The 19,860-nt window shown below is 40.1% G+C and overlaps 1 protein-coding gene and 1 long non-coding RNA gene across 3 annotated transcripts in view; one reads left to right on the top strand and one right to left on the bottom strand.

The window, feature by feature from the left end:
• Positions 1 to 17,100, top strand: part of GNGT1 (G protein subunit gamma transducin 1) — a 27,461-nt gene extending 10,361 nt beyond the window's left edge. For both annotated transcript variants that reach the window (XM_040260438.1, XM_040260439.1), the window contains exons 2-4: positions 8,779 to 8,863; positions 11,589 to 11,694; positions 16,825 to 17,100. In XM_040260438.1, coding sequence (XP_040116372.1) covers positions 8,856 to 8,863; positions 11,589 to 11,694; positions 16,825 to 16,953 — 243 coding nt within the window. In that variant the 5' untranslated portion in view covers positions 8,779 to 8,855 and the 3' untranslated portion in view covers positions 16,954 to 17,100. The remainder of the gene's footprint in view (positions 1 to 8,778; positions 8,864 to 11,588; positions 11,695 to 16,824) is intronic.
• Positions 14,433 to 19,860, bottom strand: part of LOC120877951 — a 16,405-nt gene continuing 10,977 nt past the window's right edge. The window contains exon 3 of the long non-coding RNA XR_005724428.1: positions 14,433 to 14,463. This is a non-coding gene — a long non-coding RNA (uncharacterized LOC120877951). The remainder of the gene's footprint in view (positions 14,464 to 19,860) is intronic.

Raw genomic sequence — 19,860 nt, forward strand, 5'->3', positions numbered from 1 at the left:
CCTATGGGTGTTCAACACAGTGTCTGGCACACAGTAAATGCTCAGAGTTATTAACTAATTAATCTTCATCACAACAAGCTCATTTTCCTTTATTAATTTCATCTCATCTCATCACGTTAGAGGGTTCAGGTTAATCCTTTGTTCTCTTCTCTTTTCTGTTTTTTTCCTGGCTCTGGCCTTCCCCTAAACTTCAGACTGCCTATTCAAATGTGTAGCAAGCATTTTAAACATGGGATTCCCCTTCTTAAGTCTTCCCCATCTCAGGAAATATTAAATTGGTGCAAAAGTAATTGCAGTTTTGCATTGTTGAACTTTGGCACTTGATACTGAAATACATTCTTAAATAAATGTGGGTCATGTTATACATCATTTTAATGTACATTTCTTTCTTTATGGCTTTTGCTAATGAATTATTGCTGTTTATTTTATATGTATTTTAGACTATGGAAAAATGATGTTAGACAAAAAGCAAATTCGATTGATTTTCTTATTTGAGTTCAAAATGGGTCATAAAGCAGCGGAGACAACTCAAAACATCAACAATGCCTTTGGTCCGGGAACTGCTAATGAACGTACAGTGCAGTGGTGGTTCAAGACATTTTGCAAAGGAGACTAGCGCTTTGAAGATGAGGAGCACAGTGACCGGCCACCGGAAGTTGACAATGACCGAGAGCGTCATCAAAACTTGATCCTCTTAAAACTACACAAGAAGTTGCCCAAGAACTCAACGTTGACTATTCTATGGTCATTTGGCATTTGAAGCAAATTGGAAAGGTGAAAAAGCTGGATAAGTAGGTGTCTCATGAACTGACTGCATTAAAAAAAAAATTATTATTTTTAAGTGTCATCTTCTCTTATTACATGCAACAACAATTAACCATTTCTCAGTCAGATTGTGACATGTGATGAAAATGGGATTTTATATGATAACCAGCTCAGTGGTTGGAGCAGAAGCTCCAAAGCCAGAGTTGCACCAAAAAAGGGTCATGGTCACTGGTGGTCTGCCGCTTGTCTGATGCTCTATAGCTTTCTGAATCCCTGTGAAACCATTGCATTTGAGAAGTACACCTAGCAAACCGATGGAATGCGCCAAAAACTGCAATGCCTGCAGCCTTGCAGCTGACATTGATCAATAGAAAATGCCCAGTTCGTCTCCACAGCAATACTCGACCACATGTCACACAACTGGTGCTTTAAAAGTTGGACGAATTGGGCTACGAAGTTTTGCCTCATCTGCCATATTCACCTGACCTCTTGCCAACCAACCACTGCTTCAAGCATCTTGACAACATTTTGCAGCTAAAATGCTTCTATGACCAGACCAGCAGGAGGCAGAAAATGATTTCCAAGAGTTTGTCAAATCCTGAAGCACGGGTTATAATTTTTTTTTTTTTTTGCTACAGGAATATACAAACTGATTTCTCATTGGCAAAAATGTGTTGATTATCATTGTTCCTACTTTGATTAATAAAGATGTGTTTGAGCTTAGTTATAAAAATTTAAAATTCAGAGTCTGAAACCGCCATTACTTTTGCACCAACTTAAATAGCAGATTCCTTTTTCAGTTGTTCAGACTCAAATCATTGGAGCTACCTTGACTTTTTCTTTCTTTTTATTCCTATATCTGATCTCAGCATGTCCTATTATTTCTACTTTCAAAATATATTTAGAATCTCATCACGTGTCCCCACCTTCACACCTATTACTCTGATTTTAGTCACCATTGTGTCTCACCTTAATTACCAAAATTGCCTCAGCTCTTCCTCTCCCCTTGCCCTCTATGTTCTAACCTCAAAATAGTTGCCAGAATCATGATGCTGAAACATATGACAGATAATATCACTCTATTACTCAAAACCCTCCCGTGTTCCCTGTCACTCATAATGAAGCTGGAGTCTTTACAATGGCCTGAAAGACCCCTGAGATTCCTGATAACACATGCTATTCTTCTCCCACACTCACTTGACTCATCGCTTTCATACTGGTTCACTGCTATCCTTGCTCTTACTGATCCCTGGAACTGCCTTCTCTTAGATACATGCAGTGTTCTCTGCACCATCACGCCTTTGGGTCTTCATTCAAATAGCACTGTCTCAGAGAAGCCTGCCCTGGCCACTCTCTCAATGACTGAAATAACTTCTCTTGACATTTCCTTTTCCTTCCGTGTTACATTTTTCCCCTTAACACTTTTCACAATATATTGCTACATTTAATTTCTTAAATCTTGTTTATTGTTTGTCTCCCTCATGAGAATGTAAGTGTTCCAATTTTTTTTTTCTCTGCTCTACCTTCAAGAATCCAGAATACTATATGGCACATAATAGAACTCAGTAAATATTTATTGAACAAATGAATAAAAATGTGAGCTATTATTCATTAATAGTCCCAAGTATAATGTCAGGATGAAAAAAGAAAAGTACTAGAAAAGAAAGTTTAAACCCATAATTACAAGTTTATTGTACATAACAAAGTGGATTTGTGTCTGAAAAATGTGTCAAACTGAATCTTTATGAATCAGCATATTTGAAGTGTCCTAACAGCATTTCTATTTCAAAGAATCTGTGATTGATTCTCTGTACAAAACAAAGGACTTTAAAAAATTAATTGTAGTAATTTTCTCCAGTATAGTCCTTATAAGTTAATTGTTTTCTTAGTCAAGTTTTCTTCAAAATACTCTAATCTATAGCATTTAAAAGTAAACATAAGACAAATAGCCTTCTAACTTTACACTGTCCCTGTTGTTTAGTCACTAGGTCATGGCAGACTTCTTTACGACCCCATTAACTATAGCCCACCAGTTTCCTCTGTCCATGAGATTCTCCACGCAAGAATACTGGGATGGGTTGCCATTTCCTACAACAAGGGATCTTCCTTTAATTCTAAATAAATTGTCGAGAAACCTATGGAAACTCTGAAAGATATTAGTGAGACCCTAAGCTATTCTATTGAAAACTGTGGAAAATCCCTCAAGAGATGGGAATACCAGACCACCTAACCTGCCTCTTGAGAAATCTGTATGCAGGTCAGGAAGCAACAGTTAGAACTGGACATGGAACAACAGACTGGTTGCAAATAGGAAAAGGAGTGTGTCAAGGCTGTATGTTGTCACTCTGCTTATTTAACTTATATGCAGAGTACATCATGAGAAATGCTGGACTGGAAGAAGCACAAGCTGGAATCAAGATTGCTGGGAGAAATATCAATAATCTCAGATATGCAGATGACACCACCCTTATGGCAGAAAGTGAAGAACTAAAGAGCCTGTTGATGCAAGTGACAGAGGAGAGTGAAAAAGTTGGCTTAAAACTCAGCATTCAGAAAACGAAGATCATGGCATCCTGTTTCATCATTTCATGGCAAATGGATGGAGAAACAGTGGAAACAGTGACAGACTTTATTTTTCAGTTCAGTTCAGTCGCTCAGTTGTGTCCGGCTCTTTGCGACCCCATGAATCACAGCACGCCAGGCCTCCCTGTCCATAACCAACTCCCAGAGTTCACTCAGACTCACGTCCATCGAGTCCGTGATGCTATCCAGCCATCTCATCCTCTGTCGTCCTCTTCTCCTCCTGCCCCCAATCCCTCCCAGCATCAGAGTCTTTTCCAGTGAGTCAACTCTTCACATGAGGTGGCCAAAGTACTGGAGTTTCAGCTTTAGCATCAGGCCTTCCAAAGAAATCCCAGGGCTGATCTCCTTCAGAATGGACTGGTTGGATCTCTTTGCAGTCCAAGGGACTCTCAAGAGTCTTCTCCAACACCACAGTTCTAAAGCATCAATTCTTCGGCGCTCAGCCTTCTTCACAGTCCAACTCTCACATCCATACATGACCACAGGAAAAACCATAGCCTTGACTAGATGGACCTTAGTCGGCAAAGTAATGTCTCTGCTTTTGAATATGCTATCTAGGTTGGGCATAACTTTTCTTCCAAGAAGGAAGCGTCTTTTAATTTCATGGCTGCAGTCACCATCTGCAGTGATTTTGGAGCCCCCCAAAATAAAGTCTGACCCTGTTTCCACTGTTTCCCCATCTATTTCCCATGCAGTGATGGGACTGGATGCTATTATCTTCGTTTTCTGAATGTTGAGCTTTAAGCCAACTTTTTCACTCTCCTCTTTCACTTTCATCAAGAGGCTTTTTAGCTCCTCTTCACTTTCTGCCATAAGGATGGTGTCATCTGCATATCTGAGGTTATTGATATTTCTCCCAGCAATCTTGATTCCAGCTTGTGTTTCTTCCAGTACAGCATTTCTCATGATGTACCCTGCATATAAGTTAAATAAGCAGGGTGATAATATACAGCCTTGACATACTCCTTTTCCTATTTGGAACCAGTCTGTTCCATGTCCAGTTCTAACTGTTGCTTCCTGACCTGCATACAGATTTCTCAAGAGGCAGGTCAGGTGGTCTGGTATTCCCATCTCTTTCAGAATTTTCCAGTTTATTGTGATCCACACAGTCAAAGACTTTGGCATAGTCAATAAAGCAGAAATAGATGTTTTTCTGGAACTCTCTTGCTTTTTCCATGATCCAGCAGATGTTGGCAATTTGATCTCTGGTTCCTCTGCCTTTTCTAAAACCAGCTTGAACATCAGGAAGATCATGATTCATGTATTTTTGAAGCCTGGCTTGGAGAATTTTGAGCATTACTTTACTAGTGTGTGAGATAAGTGCAATTATGCGGTAGTTTGAGCATTCTTTGACATTGCCTTTCTTTGGGATTGGAATGAAAACTGACCTTTTCCAGTCCTGTGGCCACTGCCGAGTTTTTCAAATTTGTTGGCATATTGAGCGCAGCACTTTCACAGCATCATCTTCCAGGATTTGAAACAGCTCAACTGGAATTCCATCACCTCCACTAGCTTTGTTCGTAGTGATGCTTTCTAAGGCCCACTTGACTTCACATTCCAGGATGTCTGGCTCTAGGTGAGTGATCACACCATCATGATTATCTGGGTCATGAAGCTCTTTTTTATACAGTTTTTCTGTGTATTCTTGCCACCTCTTCTTAATATCTTCTGCTTCTGTTAGGTCCTTACCATTTATGTCCTTTATCAAGCCCATCTTTGCATGAAATGTTCCCTTGGTATCTTTAATTGTCTTGAAGAGATCTCTAGTCTTTCCTATTCTGTTGTTTGCCTCTATTTCTTTGCATTGATCGCTGAAGAAGGCTTTCTTATCTCTTCTTGCTATTCTCTGGAACTCTGCATTCAGATGCTTATATCTTTCCTTTTCTCCTTTGCTTTTCACTTCTCTTCTTTTCACAGCTATTTGTAAGGCCTCCCCAGAGAGCCAGTTTGCTTTTTTTTGCATTTCTTGCTGCGACCGGTGCACTAAGCGCAGCCGAGAGGAGCTACCCCACGTCTGAGTTCAGGGGCAGAAGCCAGGAGGACCCCATGCCCGAAGGGTGGCGGCCAAGAGGAGTTATCCCACGTCCGAGGTCAGGGGCAGTGGCCGAGAGTGCCAGGCTGCAGGAAAGGCCGAGAGGAGCCACCCTGCACCCAAGGCCAGGGGCGGCGGCCGGGAGGAGCCAGCCCATGTCCAAGACTTTATTTTGGGGGGCTCCCAAATCACTGCAGATGGTGACTGCAACCATGAAGTTAAAAGTCGCTTGCTCCTTGGAAGGAAAGTTATGACCAAACTAGAGATAAAAAGCAGAGACATTACTTTGTCAACAAAGGTCTGTCTAGTCAAGGCTATGGTTTTTTCAGTGGTCATGTATGGATGTGAGAGTTGGACTATAAAGAAAGCTGAGTGCCGAAGAATTGATGCATTTGAACTGTGTTGTTGGAAAAGACTCTTGAGAGTCTATTGGACAGCAAGGAGATCCAACCCATCTGTCCTAAAGGAAATCAGTCTGAATATTCATTGGAAGGACTGATGCTGAAGCTGAAACTAATATCTTGGCCACCTGATGTGAAGAACTTACTCATTTGAAAAGACCCTGGTGCTGGGAAAGACTGAAGGTGGGAGGAGAAGGGGGTGACAGAGGATGAGATGGTTAGAAAGCATCACTGACTCAATGGACATAAGTTTGAGTAAACTCCGGGAGTTGGCGATGGACAGGGAGGCCTGGCATGCTGCAGTCCATGGGGTCGCAAAAAGTCGGACACGACTGAGAGACTGAACTGAACTGAACTGAAGCTACTCTATTCTATTGGGAAGCCCAGTGGCTCAGTGGTTTAAAAAAAAAAAAAATCTATCTTCCAATGCAGAAGATGCCAGTTTGATCCCTGGGCTGGGAAGAGCTCCTGGAGGAGGGCATGGAAACCCACTCCAGTATTCCTCCCTGGGAAATCCCACGGACAGAGGAGGCTGGCGGGCTACAGCCTATAGGGCCACAAAAGGGTCAGACATGGCTTAGCGACTAAAACAACAAGCTACTCTACACAGTTCTGTCCTCAACATCCTTCACCCATACCTACAAAACCAGTGAAAAGGCAATTTGGCCATTTAAAAGGCCCCCTAGGGGGCACTCTTGCTCCCACTGAGAACCAGTGCTCTTTCTCCCCAGCCTCTACTCCTCTTGGCTTTTTTGGACCTTAACGCCTCTGATGGTAGTGCAGGGTGGAGGACGAGGTAAAAGGTGATGTATCTTCTACCTGATGGGAGTATCTGCCTTCCCTGAGTTAACTGTACCTGCCACCCTGGCTTGTTGTTCTATGAGTCTTCAGCCCTCTCTTTATATTCTGGTGAAGGTTGCGGTGGGGATACTTGGTAGTAGTTCCAGCAGTCTGATCTAGCACCTCTTAGGACTTTCCATGGAGGGTGGCCCAAACCTCAAAGTTTAGAGTATATGGCCTAGGCAATGGAAAACTGGGCGTGGAGGCCCCTAGTGCCCCTGGTTGTCAACTCTGTGCTCTCTTTCTCTAAGCAGTTCTGGAGGAATGGAGTCCATGAAAGAAAAGCAAATCCAGTCTTTTAAACTGGTTTGAAGAGCGTAACTGGGAGTAGTTTGCTAGAATGGAAATCATCTCAGACCAGAAAACAAACACTTGTGTTATAACCCCAGCTCTACTCTTACCAACAGTGTGATTTGGGGCACGTCAGTTCTCTGGATCCCCTTTACCTCATCTGCAAATGGGATGAATAGTAATGAGATGATAGATGGCCAAAAGTACATGAAAAGATGCTCAATATCACTAGCTATTAGAGAAATAAAAATCGAACCTACAGTGAGGTATCACTTCACACTGCTCAGAATGGCCATCATCAAAAAAATCTACAACGCTGGAGAGGCTATGGAGAAGAGGGAACTCACCTACACTGATGGTGGGAATGTAAATTGGTACAGCCTCTATGGAGAACAGGTTTCTAAAAAAAACTAAAAATAGAACTACCATGTGATCCAGCAGTCCTATTCCCAGGCATATACCTGGAGAAAACCGTAATTCCAAAAGATATACACCCCAGTGGTCACTGCAACACTGTTTACGATAGCCAGGACATGAAGCCGCCTAATTCTATCAAAACATGAATGGATAAAAAGATGTGTGGTACATATATATAAGGGCTATTACGCTGCCATAAAAAAGAATGAGATAATGTCCCTTTTCAGCAAGATGGATGGACCTAGAGATTGTGATACTGTGAGTGAAGTAAATGAGACACAGAAAGACAAATATCGTATGACATCGCTTATTGATGGAATCAAAAAAAAAAAAAACAGGTACAAATGAACTTATTTGCAAAACAGAAGTAGATTTACAGATGTAGAAAACAAACTTGTGGTTACCAGGGGATAAGGTGGGGGGTAATAAATTGGGAGATGGTGTTGAAAATTACACTACTATGAAAAAATAGATAATAGGAACCTTGCTGTATAGCACATGGAACTCTACTCAATACTCTGTAATGACCTATATGGGAAAAGAATATCAAAAAAAAAGAGTGAGTATATATATGCATACAACTGATTCACTTTGCTGTACACCTGAAACTAATATAACATTGCAAATCAACTATACTCCAATAAAACTTCTAAAAAAGTAATTCTATGATATTATATCTAAAATGCTTTTAAATCTTTGACTTCAATACAACTCTGATAATATAGGCTGTGCTTCACTGTGTATCTAGGTGTCCTTGAGGGTGGTCAGAGTTTTGATCTTCACTCTTTGAGTTTTTCCATGCAAGACCTGTGGTATCAAATTTGACAAGCATTCTCAAATTGTCAAAGATTCACCTTCTAAGATTCACATCAAATGAAGTGTGTTTTGCTTAAATTGTTATTAAATATGGTGAATCAGAGCATTTCAGAGTTAAGAAATCATTTGTTAATAATGTGAAGTTAGGTACTAGAAGGGAGAATAAGATGCCAGCTCACAATACGTCTCTCTGGCATAAGGAGTATTTTGAGCTGATTATTTTTAAAGAACAGCAGACTTAGGAGAAGCCATGAAAACCAAGCAGAAGTTAATTCTTTTTTAAGAGACATTTATATTTGTAAGAGAACTCTCTGTTTGTAATGGTGTCTCCCTCTCTGTACCAGAAAGAGGAGGATGAGTCTAAATCTCTAAAAACTCTTATCAATGGAGAAGACAGCAACTCATATCTCATAGCCCTTGTTGACTGTGTTTTGCCTGAATACCTCCCATAACTGACTCCTCCTCCCCCTCCATAGCATCTTCTTTTGTCTTTAGCAGGAAGCAGTGTTTAAGGTGGTGGCTTGGGCCATTGGGGGGAGTTACTCAGTTTTCCTGGGTCTCTCTCATGTATACAGGAGGTATATGTGTTACTAAACTTCTGTTCATTTTTCTTCTATTAATCTTTTATTACAGGATGGTCTCAGCCAAGAACCTAGAAGGGTAGAGAGAAAATTATTTTTCCTCCTCTACAACATCTTGCACTTTTCTCTATGTCAAGGTAAATATTTCTGACATAGGTTGCAAGTGGCTTTATCAGTACTTTGTGATTCTCTTCTGATTCTGAACAATATACAAAAAAATACACAGTGGTAAGGACATACGTTATAAAAGATATGGGTGCTGTTGTAAAGGTTCTTATAATCTATTGTGTTTCAGTGTGTCTTAGAAGCAGATCCTAAGACAGAGACCCTTTTCCAAGTGATTTATTGAGGGTGAGTGCTCAGGAGAGATCTCTGATGAGGAAAGCAGGATGAAGGAGGAGAAGGTATGAAAAGATGTAGTTTCAGAAGTCTAGCTTCATCCTGAACCCATGGGATGCTCAGGAAGGCTCTCAGCTCAGTTATATCAAGGCTTTTCAGCCCAGAGGCAGTGGTCTGGACTAGCAGAACCCCACTTCAGGCAGCCATTTGCTACAGAACACTCACAGGGGCCAGCTGTCATAATTTGCCAGGTATCATCAGTTGAAGGTTTTCATCAGCCAAGGGAAAACATAAGCAAAGGTGTGTGTCAATACCCACAGCTTCTAGAGGGATAAATAACCCACCCTGGAAAGAGAAAGAGGAGTCTGGAAAGGGCACCAACAGCATCTACTACACGTGGTATTACAGGACCTAAATCGTGTCCACGTGATATCCTTTAAGAGCACTTTTAAAGCCACGTATCAGCAAGTGACCGGTATAACAGCACAATGTGAAAGTCTAGAGGTACAGAGTAAGTGAGTCACATCAGCTACCATGTACCGAGTGCTTGCTCCACGCCCCAAGTGTTATACAATCTTTATTCTTCTCAAGCAAAGAAATCTACAATGTAGATACTATCACTGCTCCTATTTCCTAGTAAAATGAGTCACAGAGAGGTTATAGAACTTGATCAGGACCACACAGCTAGCAAGTGCTGGTGGATGATCATTTTATTGCCAATATATGGTAAGCCTTCTCCACAATAGAGAAAATGAAATTCTAAGCCCTGCCCTAAATCAAAACCTCTTAAGCTGGGCTTCTGTTTCAACAAGTTCCTAAAGTGATCCTTCAAAGCTGTTGCCAAGTGGAAAACATTCTCCAAGATGGGGAAAAGTTGTGCAAAGGACAATGTCAATGAATAAAAATGATCAGGAGAAACAGATGTGCTTGTGAATTTTTGCAGGTAGTCTAAAGGAGGTGAGAAGGAAGGTAAGAATAAAATTGAGAATGGGCTTTCAAATACCAAACAACAATTGCACAGTGGGATTCATAGAATAGAAAAAAATTAAAAATGCAAAATGAAAGTTGAAAGTATAGGAAATATTGGCTTTGGGTATCCATTGGGTGGGATTCTCTGGTGGCTCAGATTGTAGAATCTGCCTGCAATGCAGGAGACTGGGGTTGGATCCCTGGGTCAGGAAGATCCCCTGGAGAAGGGAATGGCTACCCACTCCATTATTCTTCCCTGGAGAATTCCATGAACAGAGGAGCCTAACAGACTACAGTACCTGAGGTTGCAAAGAGTCAGACAAGGACTGAGTGATTAACACACAGGCGCGCATGTCCATTGGGTTTTCTCTTCTACCTCTCTGGTGGCATCAGTAGGCATTTATCGCTGAAAATGGGCTAGACTATCTCTTTTTTATTCAGAGAAGAACAGAGTATTATAAAACTAAGAAGGAAAATAATATTTCCCCAAATGTTTTGGAAATGAAAATACTATATAAATGCAAGGAAATAAATTGCTAACATATGATTAGCAGCATATTTTTATGTATATGTATGACTTTAAGCTCTTTTCTAAAATAGCATGTGACCCGAGCGTATCTATCTTTCATCAAAATATGTCATCATAGAAGTTGGATTAGAGACACGAAAGGAAAGGCAAGATCGAAGAGGACAGATCACAAAACATGATGCCACTTGGATACAATGAAATATTTTCCAGGCAGTTTCATAAGGGAATCACCAAAATACTATGCCATCTTTCCCATTGCCCACTGATCTAATTAAGAAGAAGAAGATATTGCTACTGCCCTAATTCTTTTATAATATACATCGGGAGATCAGACTCACCACGTCCCCTTTAACCTGCTGCATTTGCTCATCATTGCTATCCAATTCATTGTGACAGTAATATACAAAAAGAAAAAAAAAAATCCAGGTATAATCTAAGTAATATACTAGTTTGTTCCTAATTAGCAAGATTATTTGTTGGTGTATTTTCATTCTGTTGGTTCATATGTCAATCCATTATTTATGAGGGGCTTATAATGATACTTTTTGCATGTTTTTTCTGTTAATACCAGATTAAATACTCTAGAGATTTAGAGAATTAATGGGCAGTCCTCAGTGACCTCAAACTAACCTAAATGACATAAATCATATAATGGAGGGCTTTGGAGTTGCAGATGAGGGTTGGAACCTCAAGTTTATACACTGTGCCAAGAAATAGGGAAAAGGAGGAGCACCGGATATTTAAGATTATATACTGAGTAAACTGACCTCTCTCCACAAACCTACTAGCAGGTGTTTAGAGTTAAATACTTAATCATATTAGTGAAGATTATAAGAAAGCTTTAAAATCTCAGGGCTAGTGCGTAGGCTAGTATTGTTTGGAGAGCATTCAAGAGAAATTGGTTATCAAAGGAAGTTAAAACAAACAGTTCGCCTAGTAAGTTCAGAGCTGAAGGAAGGGTTTGGCTTACATTAACCAGAAGTGAGTCTGACAATTCAGGTGTATAAAACTTTCTACTTTTTCAGCAGGAAGAAGATGCCCGTGATCAACATTGAGGACCTAACAGAAAAGGACAAATTGAAGATGGAAGTTGACCAGCTCAAGAAAGAAGTGACGCTGGAAAGAATGATGGTAAACTGCTGTCCTCTTTTGAATTTTATTTGTAAGGGAAATCTCCATTGGTAAGGGTGTCTCCTTCTCTGTGGGGCCTCCCAGGTGACGCTAGTGGTAAAGAACCTGCCTGCCAATGCAGGAGACAGAAGAGATGTGAGTCCAATCCCTGGGTCGGGAAGATGCCCTGGAGAAGGAAATGGCAACCCACTGCAGTATTCTTGCCTGGAGAATCCCATGGGCAGGGGAGCCTGGTGCACTTTGGTCCATAGGGTTGCAAAAAGTCAGACATGACTGAAGCAACTTAGCATGCATACAAGCACTCACTCCTCTGTATCAGGAGGAGGAGAATGACTCTTAAGTCTCTAGAAACTCTTATCAGTGGGGAACACAAGGATTTAAATCTGCTTAACCACCATCCCCTTGTTTACTGATGTTAAAAAACAAAATGTAACTGAGTAAATTTGAAGATATAATTGGCCTTACTAAATAATTCATGGATTGAGCAGCATCTCATCTAGCAAGCAGAAAGGCTCACCAAGGAGCTGTGCAAAATGGAAGGTTTTTATAGGAACAAAGGGGCAGGACAAGAAAGTCATGAACAAAGGAAGAATTATTTCAGCAGGAGCAACTTCCTTTGGGGGAAGAGCAGGAGGTCTCTCATGCAGACTGGGAAATTCCGGTGTGTTAGGTTTACTCTTCAGAAACGTTGAAACTGCAGTTAAATTAGATATTAAGTTTGGGGTTGTTCTGATGTGGGGCTTAGCACACGTGACTCCATTTGGGCCTGTCGTTTGTTTTTATTCTTTTTTTTTTTTTTGACACTGTGCTTTTCTTTTATCCTTTTTTTTAAATGAAAAATATGTATTTGGAGCTCTTAGATATTACAGTTCAGGAGACAGATTTGGGTAAAACTTGAAGAGTGTTCCAGGGAAGAGAAAGTCAGGGGCTTATAAGGGCGTAGCCAAGAGATTGTATTCTGACATAAGAAAGGGAAATATTTGTCCTTCAGGGATAGGTTGTCACGAATTATTTTAAGGTAATGAAAAGTGTTAGTTGCTTAGTTGTGTCCAACTCTATGAGACCCCATGGACCATATAGCCTGCCAGGTTCCTCCATCCATGGGACTTTCCAGGCAAGAATACTGGAGGGGGTGGGTAGCCATTCCCTTCTCCAGGGGATCCTTCCAACCCAGGGATTGAATGCAAGTCTCCTGCATTGCAAGCAGATTCTTTACCATATGAGCCTCCAGGGGCCTTTTAGGGTAAAGGTCTGATCATTATCTTAAGCTCATAACTGGCTGTCCACACCCCTGTCATCCACACCTACCATCTTCTTTTGTCTTTCATTGTAGTAGTATTTAAGGTGGTGACTTGAACTAATTCAGGAAGCTCCTCAGTTTTCCTGAGCTTATCCCTTGTATACAGAGGGTATACATGTTTTTAAACTTGTTTTTCTCCTGTCAATCTGCCTTTCTTATTACAGAGTCACCTCAGTTAAGAACCTAGAAGTGTAGAGGGAAAATTATTTTTCCTCTTTCACATCACTAATTGGAGAAGCTCAGTACAGTTGAAAATAAGTTTTTCAGATAAAATTCATCAGAAATTAAGAAAATTAATCATCATAATTATCTTTTGGTTTAGAGTTAAAATTAACAGCCTAGAAAACGAAATGTTCCATAAGCCAAATCCAGCCCTTGGCCTATTTTTGTTTTTGTATGGCCACTAAACTAAAAATATTTTTACATCTTTATAGATTATTTTTTAAAGGGGGTGAAGAGAGAAAAATAAAATGAATATGAGACATCATATTTTTTAGCTAAGCAATAAAGTAAAGCAATGCATATAGGCATTTTGTTTTTACTTTACTAAATTGATGTTTCTCTTTATTTGATATTGTTCAAATACTCTTAGCCAAGACGTCATCCCCTCCAGCATTGTCATGGCCAGTAATGAATGAGTACATTCTATTCCTTCTTTGAAAATAAAAATGAGGTCAGGCACAAGAACTCGATGGTTTCTCCTACAAACATTTGTCAGATCTTAAAAACCGTTACGCGAAGTCCTCTCCCATTAGAAGGAGCAGAAATGGCAAAGAAATAAAGCTTTCCACCAAGTGACTGACGCTTGGAAAATGTAGATATGTATTTCAGATCTCTTTGTTTTAGGAACATCAGTAGGACAAAAACTCCTCCACAAGTCATAAGAGTATATTTCATGTTTCTTTAAAAAAACTTGTTTTATCAGGCCAAAGTGAAAAAGGAGTTAGTATTATCTTCAAACTTTGCTCAAAACTCTCACTCCCAATAAAAGTTGGAATTTTGGCTTCTTTTATGTTTATAATTGTCTCAAACTTCCCTGTTGCCCTTTCCATACCGGCCAAACATACTTTGTTGTAAAGATAAAAATTAAATCTTTAAACAGCACAAAAGCTCGGAACATACACCAAAAAAGTTAAAATCCTTCTCTTTATGATTTGTGGGAAAATAAACTTTTGAGATAAAGGAGTTAATGATTTTTTCTTTTATACTTGAAACATCCAAAAGCTGTTTTGTTATTTATACAGCCAGGATTGTTTTATATGTAGTTTGGTCATCTTCATGTTTTCTGTTCACTGTGGCAGGTTCACCTGGGAATTATTGTTTCGGATAAACATCACATACATCCCCATTTTGTCAGGCTCTCTGGATCCTTTTCCTATTACATAATGTGTCTTTGCTCTTGGAAGTCAATTTAATTTAGTATCAGACTGCCAAAACTACACACACACACACACACACACACACACGCACTCAGAACTTTCCAGGCCTGAACCCAGGACTCTGACATAGGATGGCATAGTGTCCATCATAGTATGGTTAAGCGGGTCTCCTCCGGGACCATATCTGACTCAGATTCCGGCTCTACAACTTTCTCCCTGTGCAACATTCACTTAAGTTAGCTAACTTACCTATGCCAATTTCTTCTTCTATAAAATGGGAATAGTAACAATAGGTAATTATTATTACTTTAAAAATTATTATTGCTATCTATGAACCAGACTGATCCATAATATGCCTCAACCTTGCTATCAAGGTGGTAGCATTGTGAGACTCCCTGGAGGAGGAAATGGCAACCCACTCCAGTATTCCTGTCTGGAGAATCCCATGGACAGGGGAGCCTGGCAGCTTACAGTCCATGGGGTTGCATGGAATCAGACACGACCTAGTGACTAAACAGCAGCATTGTCAAACTAAGACAACCCTTGGCAACCAATTTCTAAAAAGATTTGTAATGACTTTAAGTGAATATAATAAGCAAAAACAAAAGGCAGTCTTTGTAGTTAATAGCTACCATTTGCTTCACTATCTATGCCAGGTATTTAATGCAACCTGTGTTCCTTCTATTTCATAGATGAAGTAGCTAAACCTTAGATAAACTGTTTTAAACAAGGACACAGCTGGTAAGTGAGCAGAGCCAAAATCAAACCTGGAATCCCCTGAATCCAGTGTCCATGTTCTTTCCACCGTGCTGTGTAAACTTGTATTAAACTGTATATACTTATAATAGAGTTTTGAGCCGCATACACTCACATAGGATTGTAGGTAATTACTGCTCCTCAGCATTCTCACATCCTAACCAGACACTGTCAGAACTAACCCTCACTGATTCCTATTGCTGACATCTGGTGGGGGCCCAAAGAGCTGGTGTTCGGAAGAAGGGGAAAAAGTGAATCTAAATCTCAAGTTTGAATTTTGAGGAAGAAAAAAAGTGATTCTAAATCATTGCATATTTCAAATTGATATTATTCAAATGTGTACATAAACTCCAAGTATCGTCCTATGAAGGAGCCACCTGACCAGTGCCCCGCCCCCACTTAGAAATGATTTGTTCTAATATGCAGATAATGAGTTTGCAGAGTTATAAGTAGTTTTAAGTCTTCTGTCTGATGTTGCTTAGAACTTCCATGAAAAAAATGGCATGAAGATTTTATTAAAACAAAACAATAAATTCCTTAGATAACTTGCAGAATGGTTACTTCATGGACGGCCAAAAATAAAACAGCTTTGTGTTAATGTCATGATGATGTATTAAGTGAAAACAAAACAAGTTGACAATTACAAGGAATGAATAACGTGGTCCCATGTGTGTATATGCATATGTACACATATACACAACACACACTTATATTTACACATGTGTAGAACTTTGCCTCTCTCTAAACAGTATGTTATATGGTACGTTAACAGACTTTGACTCAGTCCATTAATTAAAATACTAAAGCCTGATTTTTCACAAAGTCGTTACTATAATGTTGCAGATGACTAAGGAGCAAACTCATAAACAAATGAGTTGGTTCAGCCATTATTTTTTTACTGAACACCAGTAAAATGTAAGGGTCTTCCCAGGTGGCAGAGTGAACCGACTGCCAATGCAGGAGACGTCAGGGAGGGAAGATCCCCTGGAGTAGCAAGAGGCAACCCACTCCAGTATTCTTGCCTGGAAAATTCCATGGTCAGAGGAGCCCAGCAGGCTACAGTCCATGGGGTTGCAAAGAGTCAGCCATGACTGAGCACACATATACACACACACAAATAAATAGGTTCTGTCCTAGCTGCCTGCGATACATGTGAACAAGTCAGCCAGAGGTCCCTTTGGAGCTTACCTTCAAGTTCACAATCATGATCCATCATTAGACAAGCTTAAAATAAAATTACAAAGTGTATCCTTCTGAGAATCCAGGAGTGGTGATAAGCCTGGAATTTAACAATTATTCATTCCCTTCCACCTTCACAGGTCACATTTTTGGAATGAGGAAAAGCGTTTAATCAACGCTTACTCTGGTAACATTCTTGACTTGCGTGGTCAGCTGTGTTCTGACCCCTGGATCCTGTCTCCTTTAAAGAGGCTGGAGGCAGTATCTGCTGAGAACCCTTAGCTGGAGTTTGGCCAGCTGATTAGCCTTCGCTCCAAGATATCTACAAGGACAGAGGAGGGAGCCGCTGTCAATGTTTCTTCTCTCATACAAAGTATGAGTGCGTTGGCAGAAAGCAGAATCACATTAAAAAGATAGAACACACACACACACAAATGGTTATTATAAATGCATTCTTGGATTCTGAAGTATTCTCCATTAAACCAAATGAATCATCTCTTTCTTTTTTCCTTTAAGGTGTCCAAATGTTGTGAAGAAGTCAGGGATTATGTTGAAGAAAGATCTGGGGAGGATCCATTAGTAAAGGGTATCCCAGAGGACAAAAATCCCTTCAAGGAGCTCAAAGGAGGCTGTGTGATTTCATAAGAATTTTTTTCTTTTTTTAAATACCGTGGAATATCTTGTGCTTTAATGATGTACTAATGTTTGGTCTTATGTAATAATATGGTTAAGCATACACATAAATTTTAAAATTATAAATATAAGTGATTAATAAAATTTGGAACATGATAATGTGTGAGTCTATGGCTTTCTTAAAGTACTTACCACAGGGTTTAACACATGATTGAGAACAAATATTGATTGATCCCTTTCTTTAACAATAATATGTTTTATAATGAGTTTATATTATTCTGGATGCCGGCATATAGTAAATGTTTTATGTTTCTCCTTTACCCTTTCAACCTCCTTTATGTCTCACCTAGAAGTTTCCTGGTTGCACCTATATTTTCCTCAACCCTTCTCTTCTTGGGTGATTAGGAAGTCTATTCTTTTGAGTCATGGAAGACCTATATTGGCAGAATGTGCGCTATGAAGATGTTTGTTGTTGATGCTACGGTTTTTGTGTCCCTTTCTGAACTCCTACTCAGAAGCAATGGTTTTAACATAACCTCTTTCTACATTATTACCAACTGTCCTTGTCAGCAGTAACATGACTTTTCCCCAGAATCCCAGCTGGATTAAGTGTTCAGCCTGTGGTCATGGAGCACGGTGGATTTAAGCAGCACATGTATAAAGGTTATGAGAAACTGGAAAGGTCTGGCTCTGGCACTTTACTGCCTACTTGACTTTGGATAAATTACTTAATCTTTCTAAATCTCAGTTTCTTCTACGGTAGAATAGGGATAATGAATTTCCTTTATAGTCAATCCTAAAGCAAATCAGCCCTGAATATTCATTGGAAGGACTGTTGCTGAAGCTGAAGTTTCAATACCTTGGTCACCTGATATAAAGAGCCAACTCATTGGAAAAGACCCTGATGCTGGGAAAGATTGAAGGCAAGAGGAGAAGGGGGCGGCAGAGGATGAGATGGTTAGATAGCATCACCAACTCAATGGACATAAATTTAAGCAAACTCCAGGAGATAGTGGACGACAGAGAGCCTGGTGTGCTGTACTCCATGGGGACTGAACAACCACAACAAAATATACTAGTTTAACTACAGTATTTAACATAATATCTGGCGTGTAATAAGATCCAATAAGTGTTAACCAGTATGATTACTGGAAACAGAACTAGACAAAATATTCAGAATCCTTTCAGATACATGCTATTCCCTGCCCTCCCCATGAAGACTCACCAGTATAGTCCTTTTTTTCTGTAGCAGTGTAAAGATGATAGAATAATAGCTATCACCTGCACTATCTTCCTAATCAGTTTCTTCCTGGCATCTTACTGAGTTTTCATAAAACAAATTTCACCATCTTTGTGCTGATGACTAAGAGTTAACTTGCCCATACTTCTGTAACACATGACGAATGTTAACCTGAAAGCTATTTTTACTCCAACTCGGAAACTATTTTTGTTAGTGGTTTTTTTTGTTGCCCACATTTACAGTGCTGTTTTTGAATACTTCAACATCAGAATACTTAGAAATGCTAATTGATTGTCATCCTTTTAAAAGCAAGGTAAAAGACCTTTGGGTCTGCAAGGGAATCCAAAGGTTGTTTCCAGGGCTTTCCCAGGTGGCTCAGTGGTAAAGAATTCACCTGCCAATGCAGGAGACATAAGGGACACAGGTCAAGAAGATCCCCGAGAGGAAGAAATGGCAACCCACTCCAGTATTCTTGCCGGGCAAATCCCATAGACAGAGGAACCTGGGGGGCTATAGTTCATGGGGTCACAAACAGTCGGAAGACGACTGAGCACCCTCGCACACAAAGGTTGTTTCAGGTTTGGCTCCTACGGTGACCTCCTACTCTGACCAGAGTAAATGCTCAACAGAGATCTATTGACTCTTGTCCAGCCCCTTTTTCTTAACACGTATCAAACTGCATCCAAGCTCATACTGCTCACCGCACAGCAGACCAGTAATCTAGACATGAGTTGTTGGGGCAAGAAATAGCAACTTCATTCAGAAAGCCAGCATACCAAGAAGATGGTGGACTTGTACTCCAAAGAACCATCTTGCCTGAGTTAGAATTCAGGCTTCTTTTATACTAAAGGGGGGAGAGTAAAGTCAAACATTTCCTGGTTCCTGTCAGCCTCTGGAGAGGACGTGTTAATGTCTTCCTTCCTGCAGTCATTCGCAGGTGGGCCTGGTCAGGATGCTTCCTGTAAGCTAAACAAAAGTATTTTCCCTAAATGCTCATTACCTGGGAGGCAGGGTTCTCAGAGATTGGCCTTTTTGTGTAATTTCAGTTCACAGGTAACATCCCTTTAGAGATTAACTCTTTTGTATTGATAGAATACAAAAGGTTCTTCCCTATTGCGTAAGGTTGTTGTTGTTGATTTGCTAAGTCGTGTTCAGCTCTTTTGTGACTCCGTGGACTGTAGCCTGCCAGGTTCCTCTGTCCATAGGATTTCTCAGTCAAGAATACTGAAGTGCGTTGCCATTTCCTTCTCCAAGGGATCTTCCTGATTCAGGGACTGAACTCTGGTCTCCTGCATCGGCAGGCAGATTCTTTACCACTGAGCCACCTGGGAAGCCCCGTTATATAATATACTTTTTATATTAAGGGATTCCAAGGTAGACTACAGGAGTCTCATGTCTTTTTTACCTCTGCAGAGCCTTTTCTCCCCGCTGTGGAAAATAATAAAAACCCTCTCCAACACCCCTCCGCCCCAGTACTGCCCATCTCCCTTTCCTATTCTAATTTTCCTCCATAGCCCCCATTATCTTCTAGCATCCTACATATTTTATCTATCTGTTTAATTGTGGTCTATCTCTAGAGTCTTTTTCCATGCGCCACTTAATATTTGTCAAGTGTTCCATATATCTTTCTTTTTTTTTTCCTGATTAAAAAAAAAAACAACGAAGTCTTGGCTTTAGCA

This window comes from Oryx dammah, unplaced genomic scaffold, assembly GCF_014754425.2.
Source record: "Oryx dammah isolate SB20612 unplaced genomic scaffold, SCBI_Odam_1.1 HiC_scaffold_18, whole genome shotgun sequence".
In the NCBI taxonomy this organism is placed as follows: domain Eukaryota; kingdom Metazoa; phylum Chordata; class Mammalia; order Artiodactyla; family Bovidae; genus Oryx; species Oryx dammah.